The sequence below is a fragment of the Pygocentrus nattereri genome, chromosome 13 (assembly GCF_015220715.1).
Source record: "Pygocentrus nattereri isolate fPygNat1 chromosome 13, fPygNat1.pri, whole genome shotgun sequence".
Lineage (NCBI taxonomy): Eukaryota > Metazoa > Chordata > Actinopteri > Characiformes > Serrasalmidae > Pygocentrus > Pygocentrus nattereri.
The window spans coordinates 21,880,022-21,899,598 of record NC_051223.1 but is presented as its reverse complement, the minus strand read 5'-3'; the positions used below and the strand labels follow the sequence as shown (position 1 = coordinate 21,899,598).

Sequence of the window (19,577 nt, the reverse complement as noted above, 5' to 3'; positions counted from 1 at the left end):
GTCATTTAATGATTAATCGTGAATGACTTATCGCTCAAACTAATTTGACAAAATTTGAACTCTTATTAGAGTTGATTTGGTATTTCTACAGATGGATAGTACTATTATATGTTTCCGGTAACATGATAACTTACATCACAGTACATTTTTCTGAGTATATCATGGGCATCAGAACAGTGAGCACCTGCACAGATCATTAAAGAAAATAACAAAACAACCAAAACAGATTTAGAAAGTTACTGAGAGTCTGTAAATAACAAAAACAAGTGTCTAGTAGCTGCAGAAACTGCATAGTAGATGTCAGTCCTTTATTCAATTATTATTTTTTTCTCCCAGCTCCTTTACAAATAGTTTGTTTTTTGCAAATGATAAACTTAAACAAGGTTATATGTATAGTTTCTCTTATTATTATATGTATAGTAACAGCTCTGCTGTTTTGCTGGAGAATTTTGCACACTGCAGCCTGTTTCTAAACATCATAAAAATAAACAATGTGATACTGATGGTGTCTCATGGAAATTTCAAGTATCATGAGTTTATATCTTTTCCTCATCGCTCATCCTAAGGTTTCCCAATTGCAAGTGACTGGTCAACCCTTTCCTTGCACAAAGAGTCAAAGCACTTCTTTGATTAGAGTTCATTTGGTGCTTATAGGCTCTGGGACATCTCTGATTTAAATGCCTTTAAATTGGCTACTTCATTCCTTCCTCCGTGGCTCCAGTCTCACTTTAGAGCGCTTCGCCTCCGGTTGAGACTGCTTTAAAGTGGGTGCCCTCTCCTAATGACATCCCATACTTTATTTATGAGACAAACAGTGTGGTAAATAGCTCTGCATGTCCAGAGTGCACCCTCAATATTTCTCAAAGGGCCTGGAGAGCTCCTGACACACCACAGTTGGACTTAACACACCAAAAATACCCCCCCAAACACCCCCCACCATTTCTTTATCACCATCATAAACACAGTCACACAGAGCCTGCTTACCAGCACTGTTTAGGAGCACTCATTCAAGCTTGATTCAAGCACTATTTTCATAATAAATCAAGGGCAGTAACGATACAAAAGAAAACCTTAAATATTTTGTTTTAATGGATAGTAATTTGGCAATAGCTGATAAAAGCTGGCGTATAAAATGAAGTGTTGGCTCATCATCATTTACATTATTGACAGACCGACCACACGCTTGCAAGAAATCAAAGTGCTTTTTCATATACTTGTACATAAAATATGCACATAGTAGAAAATGTATTTTAAACACCACACAATGAGTAATTAAATCAATAATAAGGAGCTGGGCTGTCTTCAGGGTGCATTAGCCTCAGCCCTTACTGGAATGCTGTTTTAAGTGCATAATTTCTACAAGTAGACTGTTCTTCAAGACCTGACCAGCTATCACACTGAATGGCTGAGGGCAAGCTCTTTTTTAGCTTTCTTAAAAAGAGAAGAAGACAACTCATCAGATCACGTTCCCTTTTTGACTGCTCTAAGGTCTAAATGCTCACAACATAAGGCCATGAGTACATATGTTTTGAGACATGATTGCTTATATCATATGCATATACTGAGATGTTTTTAACAGAAATCCATAGGAAATGTTCACGGTAGATGAACTCATTTGACACACACTTATCCTTTTCACCATTAACCAGCAAAACTGTTGGACAAATACCAAAGCCAATAGAGATACTGTTTGCATATAATCTAACTTGTATATAAAGATGTGGAGAATGCAGACGCAGAACAAAAAAATCAATCTAGATGTAGGTGAGTCGCTTTGTTGTATGTGCATTAACACTAGTGACTGAGCAATATCAATAATAAACTAAAATCAACCAATACTATGGATCTACTGTGTTCGGCAGACATCACAGCTAATTTTGACAAAAGTTATGTTTAAAAATGGCTTAGTTAAATGCTATTTGTAAGCGTTATAACATTGTTATAACAATGTTCCAACACGAAACATCTGGTTTCATAGTCATAGGCCATTTGTTTATTCATTTAATTTCCAGTCAAACCGCTATAATTTAAGAGTTGCTCATTTTTAGCATAAGAAAAAAAATCTAAAAACATATTTAACAGAAAATGACACCGAAGCCTGAACAATTAAAATACTATCAGATTTTTCACTATTTGGTGCGTCCACCTTTTGCCTTTATTACAGCTTCTGCTCTTTCCGAGAGACTTTCTTATAGTTTTAAAGAAATCTGCAGAATTCTGATGTTCAGTCAACAATAACCTCTATATTGTGAGAGATCATTTAGATTATCTGTTTAAAAAAAATGTAATTTATTAGTGTCTGGTTTTATGTTTACACTGTATTGGCAAGTTCCAGCTGTGTATTTGAGTTGGATCAAGTGAATAAGATTTGACAATAAACAAAAAGCAAGCACATGCTTGTTTTTTTGTGAATTGTCAAGTCTGATTCACTTCATACCACACATACCACAAATTTTACTATACCGTTTGAATATGACTAATGCTAATTTGTTTAATTGTCGATCATAATAAATTATATCAAATAATTAGCTCAGTATAAGTTTGGATCTTTCACTCCCTAAAATTGTTTTTTATGACCAAATATTCATCTCGGTCAGACCCTAGTTAAAACAATCCTTCAGGAGGCTCAGTCTCCACTGTGAGCAATAGAGGCACAGGATCAGTTCTACTCCCTGTACAGACTCCACCACTATCTGACCGCACACAGTGCCCTGTATGCATCGTCTTTGTGCTGGACGGAGCGCGTTTGTTCTGCTCACCTTTCTGCCTGCTTTGCGTCAATCTGGTTTTGGTTTTGGGGGGTACCTGCGGCTGAGCTTCAGAGAGCAGCAGGTGTGTGTGTGGGGGGCTCCGGGTTTGAGTTTCAGGGTGAGAGGGTCGGGGATTAGCGGCTCTTCACAGGCCGGGCCGCCACTGCTCCTCTACGCTGCGGTTAGCACAGAGCAGAGCTGGGCAAACACGCATTGTTCAGTGCTCGCAGCACACACAGCAAGGGCAGAGGAGACACAGGACCCTACGGGTCGCGAGGACAGAGAAGCGGTCCTTTAAAGGGGAAGGAGCCCTACACAGGAGGTCTGATACTGCTAGTGAAGCGTGTGGTCCGTCGCTTTGGTACGGACCAGTCGGCCGGCGGAGACTCAAATGGACGCACGAAAGTAAAAAAAAAAAAAAAAAAAAAAAAAAAACTGAATAGGAGCAGAACAAAGGGCCTTCGCATTGTGCACTGAAAAAGCCAAAATATTATGCAAGGCAGGAGAAAAGGAGAAGGGGGGAAAAGAAAAATCGTCCTGCATGAGCATGGGATGATCTGAAACAAATGAAACTAAATTTTTAAGCAGGGGATGCAGATTGTATTTATGAATTTGTGAGTTCTGCTCGTGAAACATCAAACGCCCGTGGTCTGTGCAACCCTTTCTCGGCTTGAATTATTAACTCTGTCGATGTCACACATGAGCCACTCTGCCATTATAGTGTAAATTAACAAACTTTTCAAAACTACAGCGGAAGCCAAAGAAAGCCAGTTGCTTCTTGAAGAAGGAGCTTTGATACGTCTCCAAGGAATACACTCTGCCTCAATAACACGGTGACAGTCAGCATGAGGGGGGAAGGAAAAAATATGCCTACAGATTTAATCTATTTCAGATCTAAATGAGCTCATTTTCTTATATTTAAAGATGAAACCTAACCCTAAGATAGGCATATGATTCAGATGGTGTTGAGGATGTTTTATTTAGAAACTGGTTTATTAAAAGATCCCGGTCTTTGTTTTGTTTTACGAAACCGTGAAATCGTTAAGGAACACTGACGTTGTTTATTTCCGTATACTCCTCCCCCTCCCCAACATCTTTTCAAACCATAATAAAAACTCTATCACTCGCTCTCCCTCTCGTGCACACATCCACGGATGGGTGCATGGAAAATAAGGCTGTGTTTTTTGTGTGCACCTAACGTGCAGCTCCTGCTCTTCTTCCTCTCTACACCTCTCTCTCCCTCGCCTGCCTTTGATGTGCTCCTGAAAATGTCACCAGTCGTCAAGGCCTTTTTTTCCTCTTCTCTAACACGCATGCGAGCCAGACAATTTGCTGTCGCTCATCCCCCCTACCCACAATGCCTACCAGTTTCCACAGCTATCTGGTAGCCAGCCTCCAGTCTCCGAGATGACCTTTCCAGCCTCTCTGTGTTGTCCAACAGATGTGCTCTCTGAAACAAACCAAGCAAAAACAGAACACAATGAGAGAAAGACAGCGATTGAAAGCGCTAGCAGACAATTTAGACAGACGTTTCACCACATTGTCGACGCATGATAAGCAAGCTTTGCTATGAATGCATGTCAGTCGTTCACATTTACATCAAGAATTGGACAGAATTGCATTACATGCAGCTTTTTACATTACAAATTGGGCTGAATCTATGGTTGAATTAAATGCTAAAAATGATGAGGTTCCAAGCAAACACCTTTCTCCTTTTTAATTGAGGTTTGTAGCTTTGTTCTGTAGGTGTTCATCATTACAGGATCTCATTACCTCACATTGAACACTGGGGCAAAGTTTAGCATGGGAGGAAAGGCTAATTGAGCTGTAATAAATTAGCACTTGGAGTTTCAGATTAGCTAATTTTCTTATGTTGCACACATTTGGGGTGCCTCCATAAACCTTCTCATGTGCAAACATATCTCCTAATCCAGGCACGTGAGACATGGAAACGTAAACTCTTTAAAAGATCTGACATCTGTTAAAACCTGCAGGGACTTTGCAGAGTTTGGACCACATAGTATACAGCAAATAAAGGGAATTGCAAACAGTAGTAGTAGGCAGCCCTGGCATTAAGGTCAGAAAGCCAGAGTTAGTTTATGATGCTTAACCCCGTTTTATAAAGCCTGACTCCCGCTCGCTTTCTACCAAACATGTTGAGTAATTCATAGGACCCAAATGAAAGATAAAAACACTGTAAATAATGCAAAAAGACAAGGCGTTTAAACTTTTGAAGGAAAGCAGCTTGACTTGATCTCATTTCAAAGCTCTATGCACCCTGGGCAAGGGTATAGATCTTCAAGCCCATGGTCATAAATGTGACATTAAAACCATGGTCAAGATAGACTGTTAATAGCATACTCAGAGGACAACATTTATATGATTGAAATAGCGTTTAATATTTTATACACCTCATATGCAACCTTAGTCCTACTGAAATGTGTTGATACCTAAAGAGGTGTTGGAGTGCATTACTATTTAACAGTATACAAAGTAGACTCCAGAACATGCAACAAAAATAAACCCCATTGTAGGTAAGGGGAAAAAAAACAAAAACACATTTGCAAAAAATTCCAGCTTGCTACAGAAGTGCCTCTACCAATCTTTCAAAGACAAAAAAGATCTCCACACCTCACCGCAGACAGAAACAATATTGTCCATAGTATATCATACTAACAAACCCTTGTTTTATCCTCAGAATACATATTGGCCTGCCCTTCCGAAAAAAAATGCTAACGTTTAGTCCTGTTTACAGCAAGTGAAAGAATAAAGGCAAAAAAGAAGCTCCAGTTCTAGTTAAGCTGTCAAAATATGTACCAGCTAATCACTCCGAGGAAATAAAATGAAAAATAGACGACATTCCACTTTTCAAAGTTTGACAATCAGAGAGAAGGGAGAGAGGGTGGAGGGAAAAAGAAAAAAGAAAAAAAAAAGTCACTCTGAACTTTTTTTTCTTCTCCTCCCTTCGGTTGACAGATGTCATTTAAAATTGCAGAAATACTTTTTTTTTTAATAGTTTAAGGGAGGGGGGGGGGGGGTATGACAGTAGTAGCTGGAGAAAGGAGAAAAAGGGTGAGAGGGAGGGTGGGTGAACAAGAAAGAGGGAGAATGCGAGAGAGAGATTGAGAGGGAGAGAGAGGGAGTAAGAGGGAGAGGGAGAAAGAGTGAGACAGAGAGGGAGAGGGAGAGAGAGCGTGAGACAGAGAGACAGAGAGAGAGACAGAGACAGAGAGAGAGAGCAAGAGAGAGAGATATATAAATATATATAGAGAGAGAGAGGAAGGAAAAGAGAAAGCAGCAGAAAAATTGGGGGTGGTGTGCACGCATGGGGAAAAGGGAGCCAGCTCTGCCTAATGAGCCCCTCTGGATCAGCAGAGATGGAGGGGACGTATTGACATGCAACGCTTAAGCTAATACACCTAGACCATGGATGTGCCTGTGTGTGCCTGGGAGCACGAGGCAGCCGGGGATACTGACAGAGTCGCTTGCGCCCCCGTCTTCAAAGAGCTCAAGTGATTAGTATGTTATCATTACCATTCGAAACGTGATTTCCCTATTCCCTCTCGGCAAAGGTGACACGTCTTGGGGAGACGGCCAGCAGACTCGCGCGCTGAAAAGCCACTTCAAAGCTTTTCCTTGAATCTCTCTCTCTTTCTCTCTCTCTCTCTCTCTCCCCCTCTCTCTCATTCATTCCCTCTCTCCCTTTCTCTGTCTTTTCCAGGCGAAATGGAGGGGTTTTCGGGCTGGGGGGGCTGATGCGTTCGGGGGGGGGGGGGGTCATTAGAATAACACACTCAGGCTCGAAGCATTCAGCAGTGGAGGTAAGGGTGAAGGTGGCCACACGGATGAAGTGACGACAGTACATTTGAAAGCAGGTACTTTCCTTCAAAACGTCCAAAGAAAAGAAAATCCAAGACTACCTGGAAGTGTAGAAAAAGAAAAAGAGGAGGGACTAGAGTCTCAGTGTGCTCTCTCTACATTAACATGTCCTGTAGACATCAGCAGTGTCGTAACTCATAACACCTGAAAGTGGCAGGTCTTGGCTCTGAGCTATTCTGGAGTGCATACAAGAAATCATAGAGGTTAACAGGGCAGCAACAGGACAGGAAGACTTTTAATTACACCAATACAGCCCAAATAAATAAATAAATAAATAAAGATTTGGATACGTATCACTCAACCACATACCCAGACAACTGACCTGAATAAAGAAAAAACACTTTTCTGATTTACTCGCTTAGAGAGCAACGGGCTGTCAGCAAATTCGTCTCTCTTTTTTTGGTCTTATGGAGTTCAACAGAAGCTCCTTTTAAAGAGCACATGATAAATATTGGTGTGTCTGTGAACGTGTCTGTGTGCGCCCCTTCCCATTTCTGCTTATGCATTTATGCCTTTTTATCTGACACCTACATTTTCTACAAAGACCTTCTAAGAAACTATAAATGTGATTTTTTTCCCCTTTCTTTTCTTTTTTTGCTCTTGTTTTGTTTCTCTTTTTCACCAAGAATCGCACTTCAGTTGCGAGTTATTAACAGGGACCCAGGAACAATGCAGCCGCTGCTCAAAAGAATTCTCTTCCCTTCTCTCCCCCCTTTTTTCAATATCAAACACAGACGCTTACTATCACAATTTTCAAAAGTTCAGATGATTCCTTATTATTTCAATAAGAGGGGAGAGTCAAAGTGAATAATGATGACAGCTGTGATTCAGGCTGACTATGATCTTTTTCACGGTTTGTTTGGGACTTGTAAGACGAGGAATTACAAGTGTCAAACAGCTGTGAATATGGCTGCTAAATATTTAAACATGTTTTCCAGCTGAGGAAAAAGTATAGTTTTTAAAAGCGGGCTAAGTGTATATAAGCTATGCAGCCTTTTGATGAAAATTCAGGAAAATAGGAAGAAAAGGAGAGCTAGGTGAAATATGCAGGGGAGAGAAAAAAAAGAAAATCAAACCCAGTTTAATAGTGCACTTCAATGTGGGGACATATGCAAGAACACTGAAGGTATCTTCTGACCCAAGGCCGATCTATACTCAATCCCATTTTGTTTGGTCATGTGAGAGAAAGCAGACAAACACAAAAAATACAGAAATACAGAAAAACACAAGTCAAGGGTAGCAAAGTCTGGAGAATTGTGAGGGGCTCTAAATTATGAATGCAGGAGGATGGAGTGGCTTTTGTAGAGATGGGATTATTCAGCTCTGGAAAAGGAAAAAAAAAAAAAAAACTAAACAATCCTACAGAAGACATAGCCAAAACAGACAGACACACAAATACACAGGCTTGCATGCTCTCTCTCACACACACACACACACACAAATTATATATATATAAAAATAGAGGCTCGCTAGCTCTCTGTCTAACACATACACACAAAAACAAACCAAAAACAAAAAAAAGTCCACATAGCCTACAGAGGCCATTGTTTCTCCAAAACAGAAGTACTCTTCAAATTCATGTGTAAGGTTTACTCACCAAACATGCTGCTTAGATGTGTTTGTGCTTTATATCACTAATTGGGGTATAGTTTGAAGTTACCCAAGATATCCTAGAATTGGATGCAGCTCTGAAGATAATTTGAATCTTAAACAGGTGACTTAAAAGGGCCTACATCCTATATATTTCCTGTATCTGTTTTTTTCCCTGACATTCACTTTTAATGTGTGTGGTTTTATGCACAAAAAAAATTAATTTTTACATGGCCATTTTCTAACATCTCTTGATGTATAAAGTTAAACAAGCTGGTTTTGTTACTACACCTTTAAGACTGACATGAAAATGACTTCTGTTCTGATTGGAAGCCCTGCATTGTGCCTCATTCAAAAAGCAGCCCAGGCTGAAACATTTCTTATAACTTCAGCCTGAATGGGCAGAGCTAAACTGCTATAGGCTGAATAGGTGGATGTCAGCAAATGTGTAGGTTTTTTTATGACATCACAAAAACAACATTCAAAACAGGCTGTTTTAGAGGCTTTGTTTCCATATATGCACTGAATAAACTGGAGAGTGAATGGTATGTTTTTAAACCTCAACGATGTTTACATACTAAAACTAAACTTAGTTTTAAGAAAGAAGTTTAAGAAAGTACTATTTTTCAATAATGTGGGCCATTTAACATTCTGTTTTTCAACAGGGGTCAGATATGGTTCAGTTCTGACACGTAAAATACTTTTTCTTTAATACCTAATGCATTCTTAGTAGAGTCAAGGGATCAGAAAATTTGCATCATAAACACTGCAATCTATGAAGATAAGCAATCGCTAGCTAAACACTTTTACGAGGGCTGGGAGAGATGTGATGCGCCATCCACTCCGTCGCAAAGTATGGAAGACGACAAGCTGCCTTTGTGAATGGAGATCTTTAGATATTGTAGCCTGTGTAAAGCTGCATGTGTCTATGAATAGGGGAATCCCAAGTCCAAATAAGCGCGCTCTCTCTCTCTCTCTCTCTCTCTCTCTCTCACACTCTCACACACACACTCACACTCACACACACAGATTCTGATGGCAGTCCTTTCTTGCCATAATGCGCATCTAACCAAGTTAGATTAATGCAATGAAAGACTTTTTAAATCTGTCCCTTATCTCTTACACAAAAAAAAAAAAAAAACAAGAAAAAAAAACACTCCTACTATTGTATGAGAATGAGCTGAATAGGGAAAATGAGGCTGTTCCGTATAGCGGCACTAATATTGCCATCATCAATTGAGATACATTTAGTGTGATCTGCTGTGCTGTTTTAAAGATCAAAGCCATTTACTAGTCAGTGATACAATTACAATACACCATCACTGAATATACAAAAGAAGGTTCACTGCTTCATGTCAAAGATTTATAAAACCGGAAATGCCAACCACACACCTTCAAAAATACAAGTTTAAATGGTTTTGGCTTGTACTTCAAATTTTAGAGTAAAGTATTAATTGGTGTAGAACATAGAGGTTCTATAGATTTTAAAAAGGTTCTTTACACTCTTAAGAGCTCACTTACATATTTAGCTCTTTAAAGATCTACCCACTAAAAGCTTTCAAAAGTGTTTTTTCTTTGGCATACTACCAAAACAGTTTCTACATAGTACCAAAACAGGTAACAGTTCTATCACATGTAACAATCACAAAACCCTTTTTGGTTCTACACAAATCAATTTTTGAAAAGTAATTTAAAACAACCATACACAACAAGTTTCCCAAATGGGCATTTAAAGAACCATTTACAGATTCTATTGGTTCTTTTAAGTTGTAATGGTTAGTGGTCAAAATGGCCATAAAGTCCAAATTATTCATTTTTAAGCATCAGGAAAAGTAAAAAAAACATTGATGTGGCAGACAATTCCAAAGACTTTTGGTTTTTCAAAGAAATCTGCAGGAATATTCTTCCATACCTCCAAAGTTCAGTCTTAGAAGTTGGTTACATTTCCCCCCATCCAAGTAATCACAACACATTCAATGGCACAACTGTTACAAATACAACTTTTTGAATAACAGCTGTTTTGACTGGAAACAAAATAAATGAATCCATTTCTGACTTTTTCACAAGACCATATAACCACTGCTCTTACTAAAAAAAAACCCTTTAAGAATAATCACTTGAAAAACCCATTTGATCAGCTTCATTTTAAGAATGTATAAAGGTCAGTTTCTGGTATTTGGCTGTTAAATTAGTTTGATAACCTAAAATGATGTGCATGCTATGGATTAATAAACAGATATAGGTTACAAAACAAATGTTGAAAAAGTGCTGTATTTAAGTAGCAGTAAATAGGCAAGGTACGAAGAACATACTAGATTATAGTCAGCATCATAAGAAAGTGGTAGCTAAATGACAACAGTGGAGTGGGTAAAGGCAGTCAGTCGTCATGAGCAGGATCCCAGACTAAAGGCCTGTCAAGCTCATGCCCCCACCCATCTCCTAGTTTCTTATCTGGGAAGTGTTTTGACAGGTTGATTAAACATTACTTTTAAGATGCATGGTAAAATGGCTTTGATTTAATTCCTCATACTGAGCAACACACAGAGCTCAGGCTCAATGACTGCCATTCAAAAGCGAATGGTAAAAATCAGATCACTGCCTTCTTCAATTGGACTGAAAGGAGGAGAATAAATGGGAGATTCAGGAGAAACAAGAGGAGTAAAAACAGGAAGCAAGAGAAGCGCTTACCTCTTCACGCAACTTTATCAACTGCCACATGAATGCACAGAAACAGAGGGAGAAAGGAAAGAGAAACGAGAGAGAGAGAGAGAGAGAGAGAGAGAGAGAGAGAGAGGGGAAAGAGAAACATGGGGGGGAGGGAAAGAGAGATAGATAAAAAGGAGAGACATGGCAGGAAGCAGATCAGTCATGCGGCTGGGTACAGAATTAACCTTGACGATTTATCTGTTTGCATGTTTAGCATTTAGAAATCACAGACAAACACATTAAACGAAGCTAAACACGAGACTCATGCCGACTTTTTTGAACAAACAAAGATCAAGTTCTCGCGCTGTCACATTAAACAAAGAGAGTGGGAATGGATTTCTCTACTCTCGGCGTCTAAACTATCATCATCAAGGAAAGGGAGGGGGGAAACAGTCACATCACAGCACTCGATATGGCATAAGGAAAAAAAATAGAATTTCACACAGTACAGTGGGAGATACAGACTGGGTACAGTACAGATACAGGCTTTGAGGATCTAGGCTCTTTAACTGGAGCACTACAGGAATTATACCTCTATACTCACTTCGACAACACTTTATTCCATGCAGTGCACCTTTTTCATTTTAGCCAATTACTTCTGACACACTGTCAATCATGTACTATTGCTGTAGTAGAGATGTATTCAGTCTATAGCACATTAGCTCTGTATCACCACATTGTGGACATATGCATACATGTATACATAAATACATTACACATGCATACATATACACATGCACATATAGATACCTGCACATACCTATACACATGCACGGGACCTTATTACTATTAGACAATTTGATCTGATTCATGTTTGATGAGAGAGAATTATAAATAAAAAATAAATAAATAACAATGTAATACATGCTCAGAACCCAAGTATAGTGCTCACAGTAACTGCACAGACACTGAGAGGAGACTAACACAATTTAACTTTTGTCAACACTTAAAGGACCCCTCCGTAACAAGCTCTTCACAATAGAATGTGTCCTTGATAGAAAGGGAGCCGTGCTTATGATGAACGCACAACATATTCAGCAGAGGGGAAGGACAAGTTTCTTAATTTGTCAGCCGTTGCAGGTGATTTTTTTTAATCTCCATTTCTTGTGAGAGATTAAAGGTTAGCAGATCTAAGGGGAGGCTCTGGGCCATTATTAGACCCCTCTCATCTCTCTTTGTGGGCGCTGGTCATTCAGAATTTTTCTATTTTTAAATCATTTGCTATCGTATCAGAAAAGAGGCAGGAGGACTTGGATCATAAATTATAAACTTGATTTCAGACTAAAAAGGCGAGGTCTATGGGATTGATGTTAAACTGCGCTGGTGTGGCCGCAGTCGGCGCGGACGGCAGCCTCCACTGCGCTGAAGCGCTTCCTCATGCATGCTGTCGACTGACAACAAAGCCAAGACTGCAGCTCAGAAACATTAAGGAGCGATTATGAAACATGTCAGTAAAACTGGGAATCTATGTTTTGATCTCCCAAATTACCTTTAGCACATAAAGAATGAGGAGAAAGCTAGTGGATAAAACAGTTTAAAATAGAATAACCACAGTAGAGGAGATACAATGCATTAGATATAAAAAAGTAATATTTGAATTTTATTTACATCATATTAAACATAATATTTTAAGATGTTTATATATATATATATATTTTTTTTCTTAAACATAATTTAAACTAAGTTATGTGTCAAATGTAAATATATTAGAGGCTGCGTTCTTTCTACTCAACTGTCATTTTAAAAAATGGTTTCTTACAATAAAATGGTTTTGTTATTTTATTTGATAAACTAATGGGACACTAACAGAAATATGTACTTTTTGGAATATTTAAATCTACCAGCGAGGGCAACATTGTAGATGCACACACATACAAAATCTCTTGCCCCTTTATTCTCATAGTAAGGAAAAGCCATATTACAGAGCCTGACTCCCAAGTTGCCACATTGTTCATCGGGCCAAAGTTTAAAATCACACTACAGACGAGTCGATTTAAGTTTGCGTGAGCCAGCCCTTAGCCGTGGCTAACTCAACGCGCTCTCGCCAATCTCAATGAAGAGCAAACAAAACTTGTTCAATCTTATTTGTGCTGCTTGGACGATTGTGAGCCTTCACTGAGGATTTGCAGCCGCTACATGGGAGATTTTTAAGCTTGGTGCCGTTCTATTCTTATTTTGTTCAACATTCCTTTTTTAAAGCATTACCTGAATTTTTTATTCACTACCTTTAGCTTGTCAGGAAAAAAGCTGTAAACAAACAGACAGTTACATTAAATTGTATAATTACACTTCGAATCTCCATCTCCGTGTTTTGCGAGTCAGTTATTTAAAATTGCACTGCTGCAATTTTTCTGTTATGATAATAAGCAGGTTTTCAAACAAAGATTTTTTTTTTGTTCAATACAGAATTCGATACAAGTGGTAATCTGCTTTCTTTGTAGCCTGGAAAATCTGGTCCATGCCGGCTCAAACCAGCACAATCTCTTGTGGCCAAGCTGCTGTGACTGAAATCGAAACTATTCCACAGAGTGTTCATGAGCGAAAAAAAAAGTGTGTGCGCTCGCACAAGTACGTGTGTGTGGTAAAGTGTGTTTTGGGTGGTAAGGGTGGGAGGGGGAGGAACACGAAAAAAAAAAGTGCAATGGTAGACCACCACATTATTAAAAAAAAAAAAAAAGAAAGAAAAAAAAAGCGATAGCGCCAATTCTGTCTCTGTCCGCATACAGATAACGAATAAATGCCGAACTCTATTAAACCGTTCTTTAGCCATTATCGCAGGGCCAACACGCCATTTTTAGAACTTATAACGACTCCCTATTTACTTAGCTATAAATCCTTGCCATGTAACGAACAGATTTGTGACTGGTAATGATCTGCTCAGCCAGGGCTATATGAAATGATCCTGACCTCTTTCAGATCGTCAGGAATTAAATTGACCGACTTGCCCCTGCACCCCCACCAACTCATCTCTTCCCCTGCGCTCTATCGCTCCCGTCTTGCTCGATAAAAAAAGAAGAAGAAAAAAAAAACCTGAAGTTCCGAGCACTCCACTCACAGCACGACCAAGTCTTGTGTTATCTCCCCAAGTTTTTAAAATGGAAATTAAGTAAATGCGGCACCTGGGAAAGGATGGGAGAGGAGGCTTCATCCCTTCTTTCCTATTTATTTTGCCTTTGTTAACAGCCAGAATATGTAAATGGAAGTGCTTAGCTATCACTCTATACGTCAGCAATTAAAATGTATATACTTGATTAGTAAATATGGAATCAAATAACAGTTCTTTGTTTAGCAAACAGACAAATGTGTGCTCCCTTACCACAGCTCCCTTAGACCTGCTTTTTTATTTTTTAAAGAGGACAGGGAAAATGCTCCAGCAGAAACAAACATAAAAAAAACAAAAACAAAGAGGTTTAATACAGAGCCGTCAAATGTCCACAGTTTTCTGACACTCTGGATATACTTCATTTTATTAGCAGTGTCTAGATTTTCATTTCTTATAGCTCTGGCACTCGTTTCTTGGCCACTGTTATGTTTTTTGTGCTCTTTGGCTGGAAGTTCACTTGTTAAATGAGTCAAACTGAGGGTCTGTAGTACGTTTTGCTAGTACAAGTGCCAGGATCCAAAAATTTGAGCATACAAAAGAACACAAAAAATATGGCACACAATATGCCAAATGTTTTTTTTTTTTTAAACCTTAAAAGCCTAGTAACCTGACTGTGTTTGTGATTTTAATGAAGCCATTTTACTTTCCTAAGTTAAAACAAATCTTCTCTAAACTTTATTTCAGGATCTGTGAACTTTTCACGTGTATATTAATTTTTTAAACATTGTCTGGAGAGTAGCTCTCATTAAACAAAACAGAGTGAGTAATTAATGAGCTGAAATATAATCCTTTCAAATAACTATCTAGTCTTTGCCAACTAAAACGAACAAAGTATAAATCTTGAAAATGGATATTAAATGAGCCATTGTGTTCTCCACTCCGTAACATAATTACAATTGATAAAAGAAAGCAACACTGACTAAATTTTTGAATAATAATTCAAATAACCAAGCTCATCATGAGCCAGTTTTTAAATTAGGATGAGAAAATATGGCAGAAAGGGGGAGTGAGTTCTAATATCGTGTTCCTTTGACAATAATTTGATAAGAACCATCACTGTCTGCAATATGACAGCTTTGGCAGCACATCTACCCTCAACTTCCATATAAAATGTCACGCTCACTGGTTTTGTGGCACTAATTTGGAGGTAATATGCATATCAATTATGCATCTAGGCTAACCATACATATGTTTGTAAGATGTACGGTGCAAGGGTCATTATTGAAATGGTAATAAGGTGGAAATCAAAAACAAAAGAGAAAACTTTATTTAGCTCAGCTGCCTACGAGCTCACTATAGTTCCACAACATACCCACAGAAACACAGTGAGAAGGTGCATGAAAAAGTGTATGTGTGTGTGTTTGTGTGTGTGTGCGACATGTGGCTTCTTCACCAAAGTTAGCAGAATAATTAAAATGCAATATAATTAGTCAAAGGACATTGTTGCTGGCAGTCTAAAAGCAGCTGTGTAGGTGAGACAGAGTGTCTCAAGTCTTAAAATGCCCATTTTTACACTTGTTATTATTTTTATTTTGATGCAGTACTTCAGAGATAATTCAGAACAATCATTTTTTTAAGAATGCGTAGCACATTTTTAGCAATTAAGATGGGTTTAAGATGTGCTTCTTTTTTCTTTTTGACATGAATGAATCAATAACATTTAGACTGTTTATCTTTTTTTTTATTGCTCTGATGTCATTTTGGTTCTGACTGAGCTGTACACATCGCCCAGTTAAAGAAGAAATTGTTCATCAATATCAACTATAATCTTAATTTGGATACAAAAAAAAAAACAATCATTGCCCTTTAAAATAGTAGTTTCATTCTTACATTTTTATATACATGTGAGACTGTGTTTATAACTGTCTGCAATGTTCAATTCTGCAAACTCAAGACGTCCTCAGATGGTAAAACAGGGACTTTTATGATTTAAAAAAATGGTAGAAATGCTTGTTTTCCCATAACATCTAAAATACATTGTATTCTTGAGTCCCTGAGTCTGTGTGGTACCACCACCTCGTGTGTTTAAAAGACTGTGAAAGCTGAAGATTTTCTTTTTTTTTTTTTTTTTTTTGGGAAGGGGGGGGGTCATCTTTAGAAAGATAAGCACTTGGACGGATGGGGAACAGCTGGGAGAAAGGGGGAATTTGCCCCAATCTGGTGCTGGCCAGACGATGGCCAGAGCCTGGAGCCCATTCAGGACTGGCCAGCTTTGCATTAAACAGTGTTGCTTCCGCATGACTTGGTGCCAATAGCATAGAGGGTTCTGGGAGAGGGCCCCCTCACGGCCCCTTGCGGCCCTGACCCGCCTTCACCCCGAGCAGCCACCCACACTGGGAGCCCAAAGCTCCTGATTAGCGCCCTACCTGACTCTCAGAGGAACTGCCATCATCCCCGAGGAGCTCGTTCCGCACCTCATCACTGTAGGCAATACGTGACCTTTTCTGCAATGGGGGGAGAGAAAAAGATAGAGAGAAAGAGGAAGGAGGAAGACCAAGGGGAGAAAAAGAGGAAGAAGAAGTGGGGAAGGAGGGGGGGAAGAAAAACAAGCTTTAGTTCAGTTGCCTTGAAAAATAACATACATTTCTGAAGCACGAGGGCCCCCTAATGGATCAACACATGAAACAAATGCTTATACCTGCCGAGTGCTAGAGCTGTGCTTATGATGAACTGAGTGCACTAGAGCGCGTGCGCTTGTGGGTCCATGTAGCCATTCCGGTTCGAGTGAATCCGAACCATGGAAATAATGGAAAAAGCCCCCCTTCCACTTAAATAAATAAAAAGTGAAGAATGGTGGAGCGTCGGAGGAGGCGAAGGCGGGGAGTGTATTAGAAAAGTATCAGTTGTCAGAGGGAAATCTGTTCTGGGGGCTGTCACTGCTGTCAGCCCTGTACTCTGGCAGGCCCTGTGATAATGCACAGCCGAGGAGCTAGACAGAGAATAATTCATCAACCAGGTTGACGCGATTGGCGTGCCATCAGATTTTGGGCGCTCTCTGCTGGTCTCGTCCGCTACACCAGTGGAGAAAGGAGAACGCCATGTCCAAAAAAAAAAAAAAAAAAAAAAAAAAACAACAAGAAAAGAAACCAGGCACACCCATACACACACACACACACATACACACACTTCAGAGTGTGCCACCTTCAATTCTGAAAGAGCACAAGCTGTGTATGGTGTGTTTACAAACACAGCCAACCTCTTCAAATACCCTCCAAACTAAATACACAGTGGCGGTAAGAAATAAATAGTGTTTACTAAGCCCTCTTTCCCTCGCTCTGTTCACCACTCCGGCATGCTGCCACTCTCCAGGTGGACAAACTGAAGAAAGGTGCACACTGTGGCACCCGTTTACAGAGAAAAGAGAAAAGACACAGCCAACAAAATAATACAAAAAAAAAAAATGTATCACACAGCCAAGATGATCATTTTATAACACAATATTACAACAATTTTTCCATATTCCTTATTGTACATAATATACATACAGGGCACCTAAGCATACAGTTTAAAACCATTTTTCACAGTAGTAATATGTTCAGACATGTACAACATTCAATAACATTAGAATAAAAACAAAAAATATATATTTGAAAAAGCAACAATAATCTTCTGCAGAGATGTTAGGAGCTGCTTTAAAGAATGCAGATTCAGTTGAAGACTTTACTCCCAGTCATCGCACAAATCTGCTCAAATCCAACACCAGGACAACTGATTTAATTTAATGAAGCACTGATTGGCAAGATACTGGATGATAACTACAAATAATACTAGGGCGTCAGAAGAAGTGGTTTGCAAATAGTTAAGTGAACACTGACATACATGCAATCACCATAATGGTATTAATATTATTTGTACTTATTCTAAGTACTAATTGTGGGTTTTTTGCACATAAATGTTTACTACCCAATTGAATCTTATGGGTAGTAATCTTAGTAGCAAACCTAAACCTAAAGTTAGGTAGTAAACACATAAATTTGTTTTTCACTTTGTGTTTAAATACAATCAATAAAAACAAAACACAGAAAACTATTTTAGAGGCAAACTCAAATCATATCTACATTTGTGTGACTACATGTATTAATTTCACCCCAAGCCTTTCACTTTACTACAGAAAAATATTGTGTAAAGGCCAACAATAAAGGCATAAGCAGTATCTATATAGTGGGAGACCTTAGAAAAATGAAGCTGAAAAAAATCTTAGATTCAGCTGAGACTTTGCTGTTAACCAGATGAAATGAATAAGAAATATAAGTATTTGTCACATCATTATGAAGCAACAGAGGTGTGTTCTTTTTGTTGATCAGTAATTGTTAATCATCTTTCCTAAGGAGAGATACACACCAAAGCCACACTGACACACCAGGAGAAAAAAGAAACAAAGTGTGTCTTCCGCTAGAGGAAAAGAAAAACACCCACATGTTCCATTTTAGTCGAGTTTCATCTTAAACAACGGCGGAGTAACTTTGGGGAATGCAGGCTCGCTGGTAATTGAAACTTGAAGCCTTGGAGAGGACTTCATTTGAATACATGCACTGACATCTTCTTCAAACCCACCGTGCTATTTTGTTTCATTCTGCTTTTTCTAAATAGCTGTTTGTTGTAGCTGAGAGCATCAACCACTTTGGCAATGTAACCTTTGAGTGGTGCGCTCACAAAAAGAATGGCAAATGCAGCTTTAAGTCATGGAGGGGGAAAGCCAGTGACTGAAACAAAGAGCGATGTCTCTCCCAACCCGTTTACACCATTTCAAAACTCCCCCTGCAGTAAAACAAGCCTTGTGCTGATTACTCCCCCCTTCATCTAACACTACAGCAAGGCAGCTAGGCAATATTGACTGCTTAACCCTTGGAAATACTTTGATTAGTGCTCTACACTAGACCAACTTAAACAGCATTAGAATATTTTTTCCCCCTGCTTGCAGATCTTTTAGTTCAGACGGAGCGCCTTTATTAGGTGCTTTAGTGTCTCTGGATGGTGGAACGTTACGTTTAATAATGGGCAAGAATGACCTAAAATCACTGAAGGTTCAGAGTTAGTGAAAGACATTATTAAAAAAATGACCAATAATAAGCGAAGCTCTTAGCAAAAATCAATTGATTTAAACTTCCTTATGCTACTTATAGCATGGTAAAGCTGGGACCACTCAAATTAAAAAAAAAAAAAAAAAAACTGTACAAAAACAACATGAAACCAAGTGAAGAGGCTTTGTAATCTAAAAAGAATGAGCACTTTCACAGATACCTTATTGCTAGAGAAAAGAAAGGATTTTTCTTTTTTTAATCTGTTTGAAAGGTCTTTCTTTTGTCATTTTTTTTAATCTTGGGTGAGAATTTGCTTCTATTCCCGGAAGCACAAGAAGAAGTACAAAGATCCATCTTAAGTTTATGCAAAGTGGTCTGTCTGCCTTTTATAACAGACACATCTCGTCAAACCAGAGACGAAGGTTCTTGTGTCCTGTCAAAAAAAAACACACGTGTTACTCTCTGTTGACATGAAATTCAAGGAAAGGGAAAAAAAAAAAAAACCCAAGAACCTGCTCAAGCCATCAA

The 19,577-nt window shown here is 38.8% G+C and overlaps 1 protein-coding gene across 4 annotated transcripts in view; it reads right to left on the bottom strand.

The window, feature by feature from the left end:
- vti1a (vesicle transport through interaction with t-SNAREs 1A) overlaps positions 1 to 19,577 on the bottom strand; it is a 160,590-nt gene that overhangs the window by 118,018 nt on the left and 22,995 nt on the right. For 2 of the 4 annotated variants that reach the window (XM_017696042.2, XM_017696040.2), the window contains exons 4-6: positions 16,395 to 16,472; positions 10,908 to 10,928; positions 4,116 to 4,200 (exon numbers count right to left, since the gene is read on the bottom strand). In XM_017696042.2, coding sequence (XP_017551531.1) covers positions 4,116 to 4,200; positions 10,908 to 10,928; positions 16,395 to 16,472 — 184 coding nt within the window. The remainder of the gene's footprint in view (positions 1 to 4,115; positions 4,201 to 10,907; positions 10,929 to 16,394; positions 16,473 to 19,577) is intronic. The other 2 variants (XM_037544009.1, XM_017696041.2) reach the window with 1 other exon arrangement.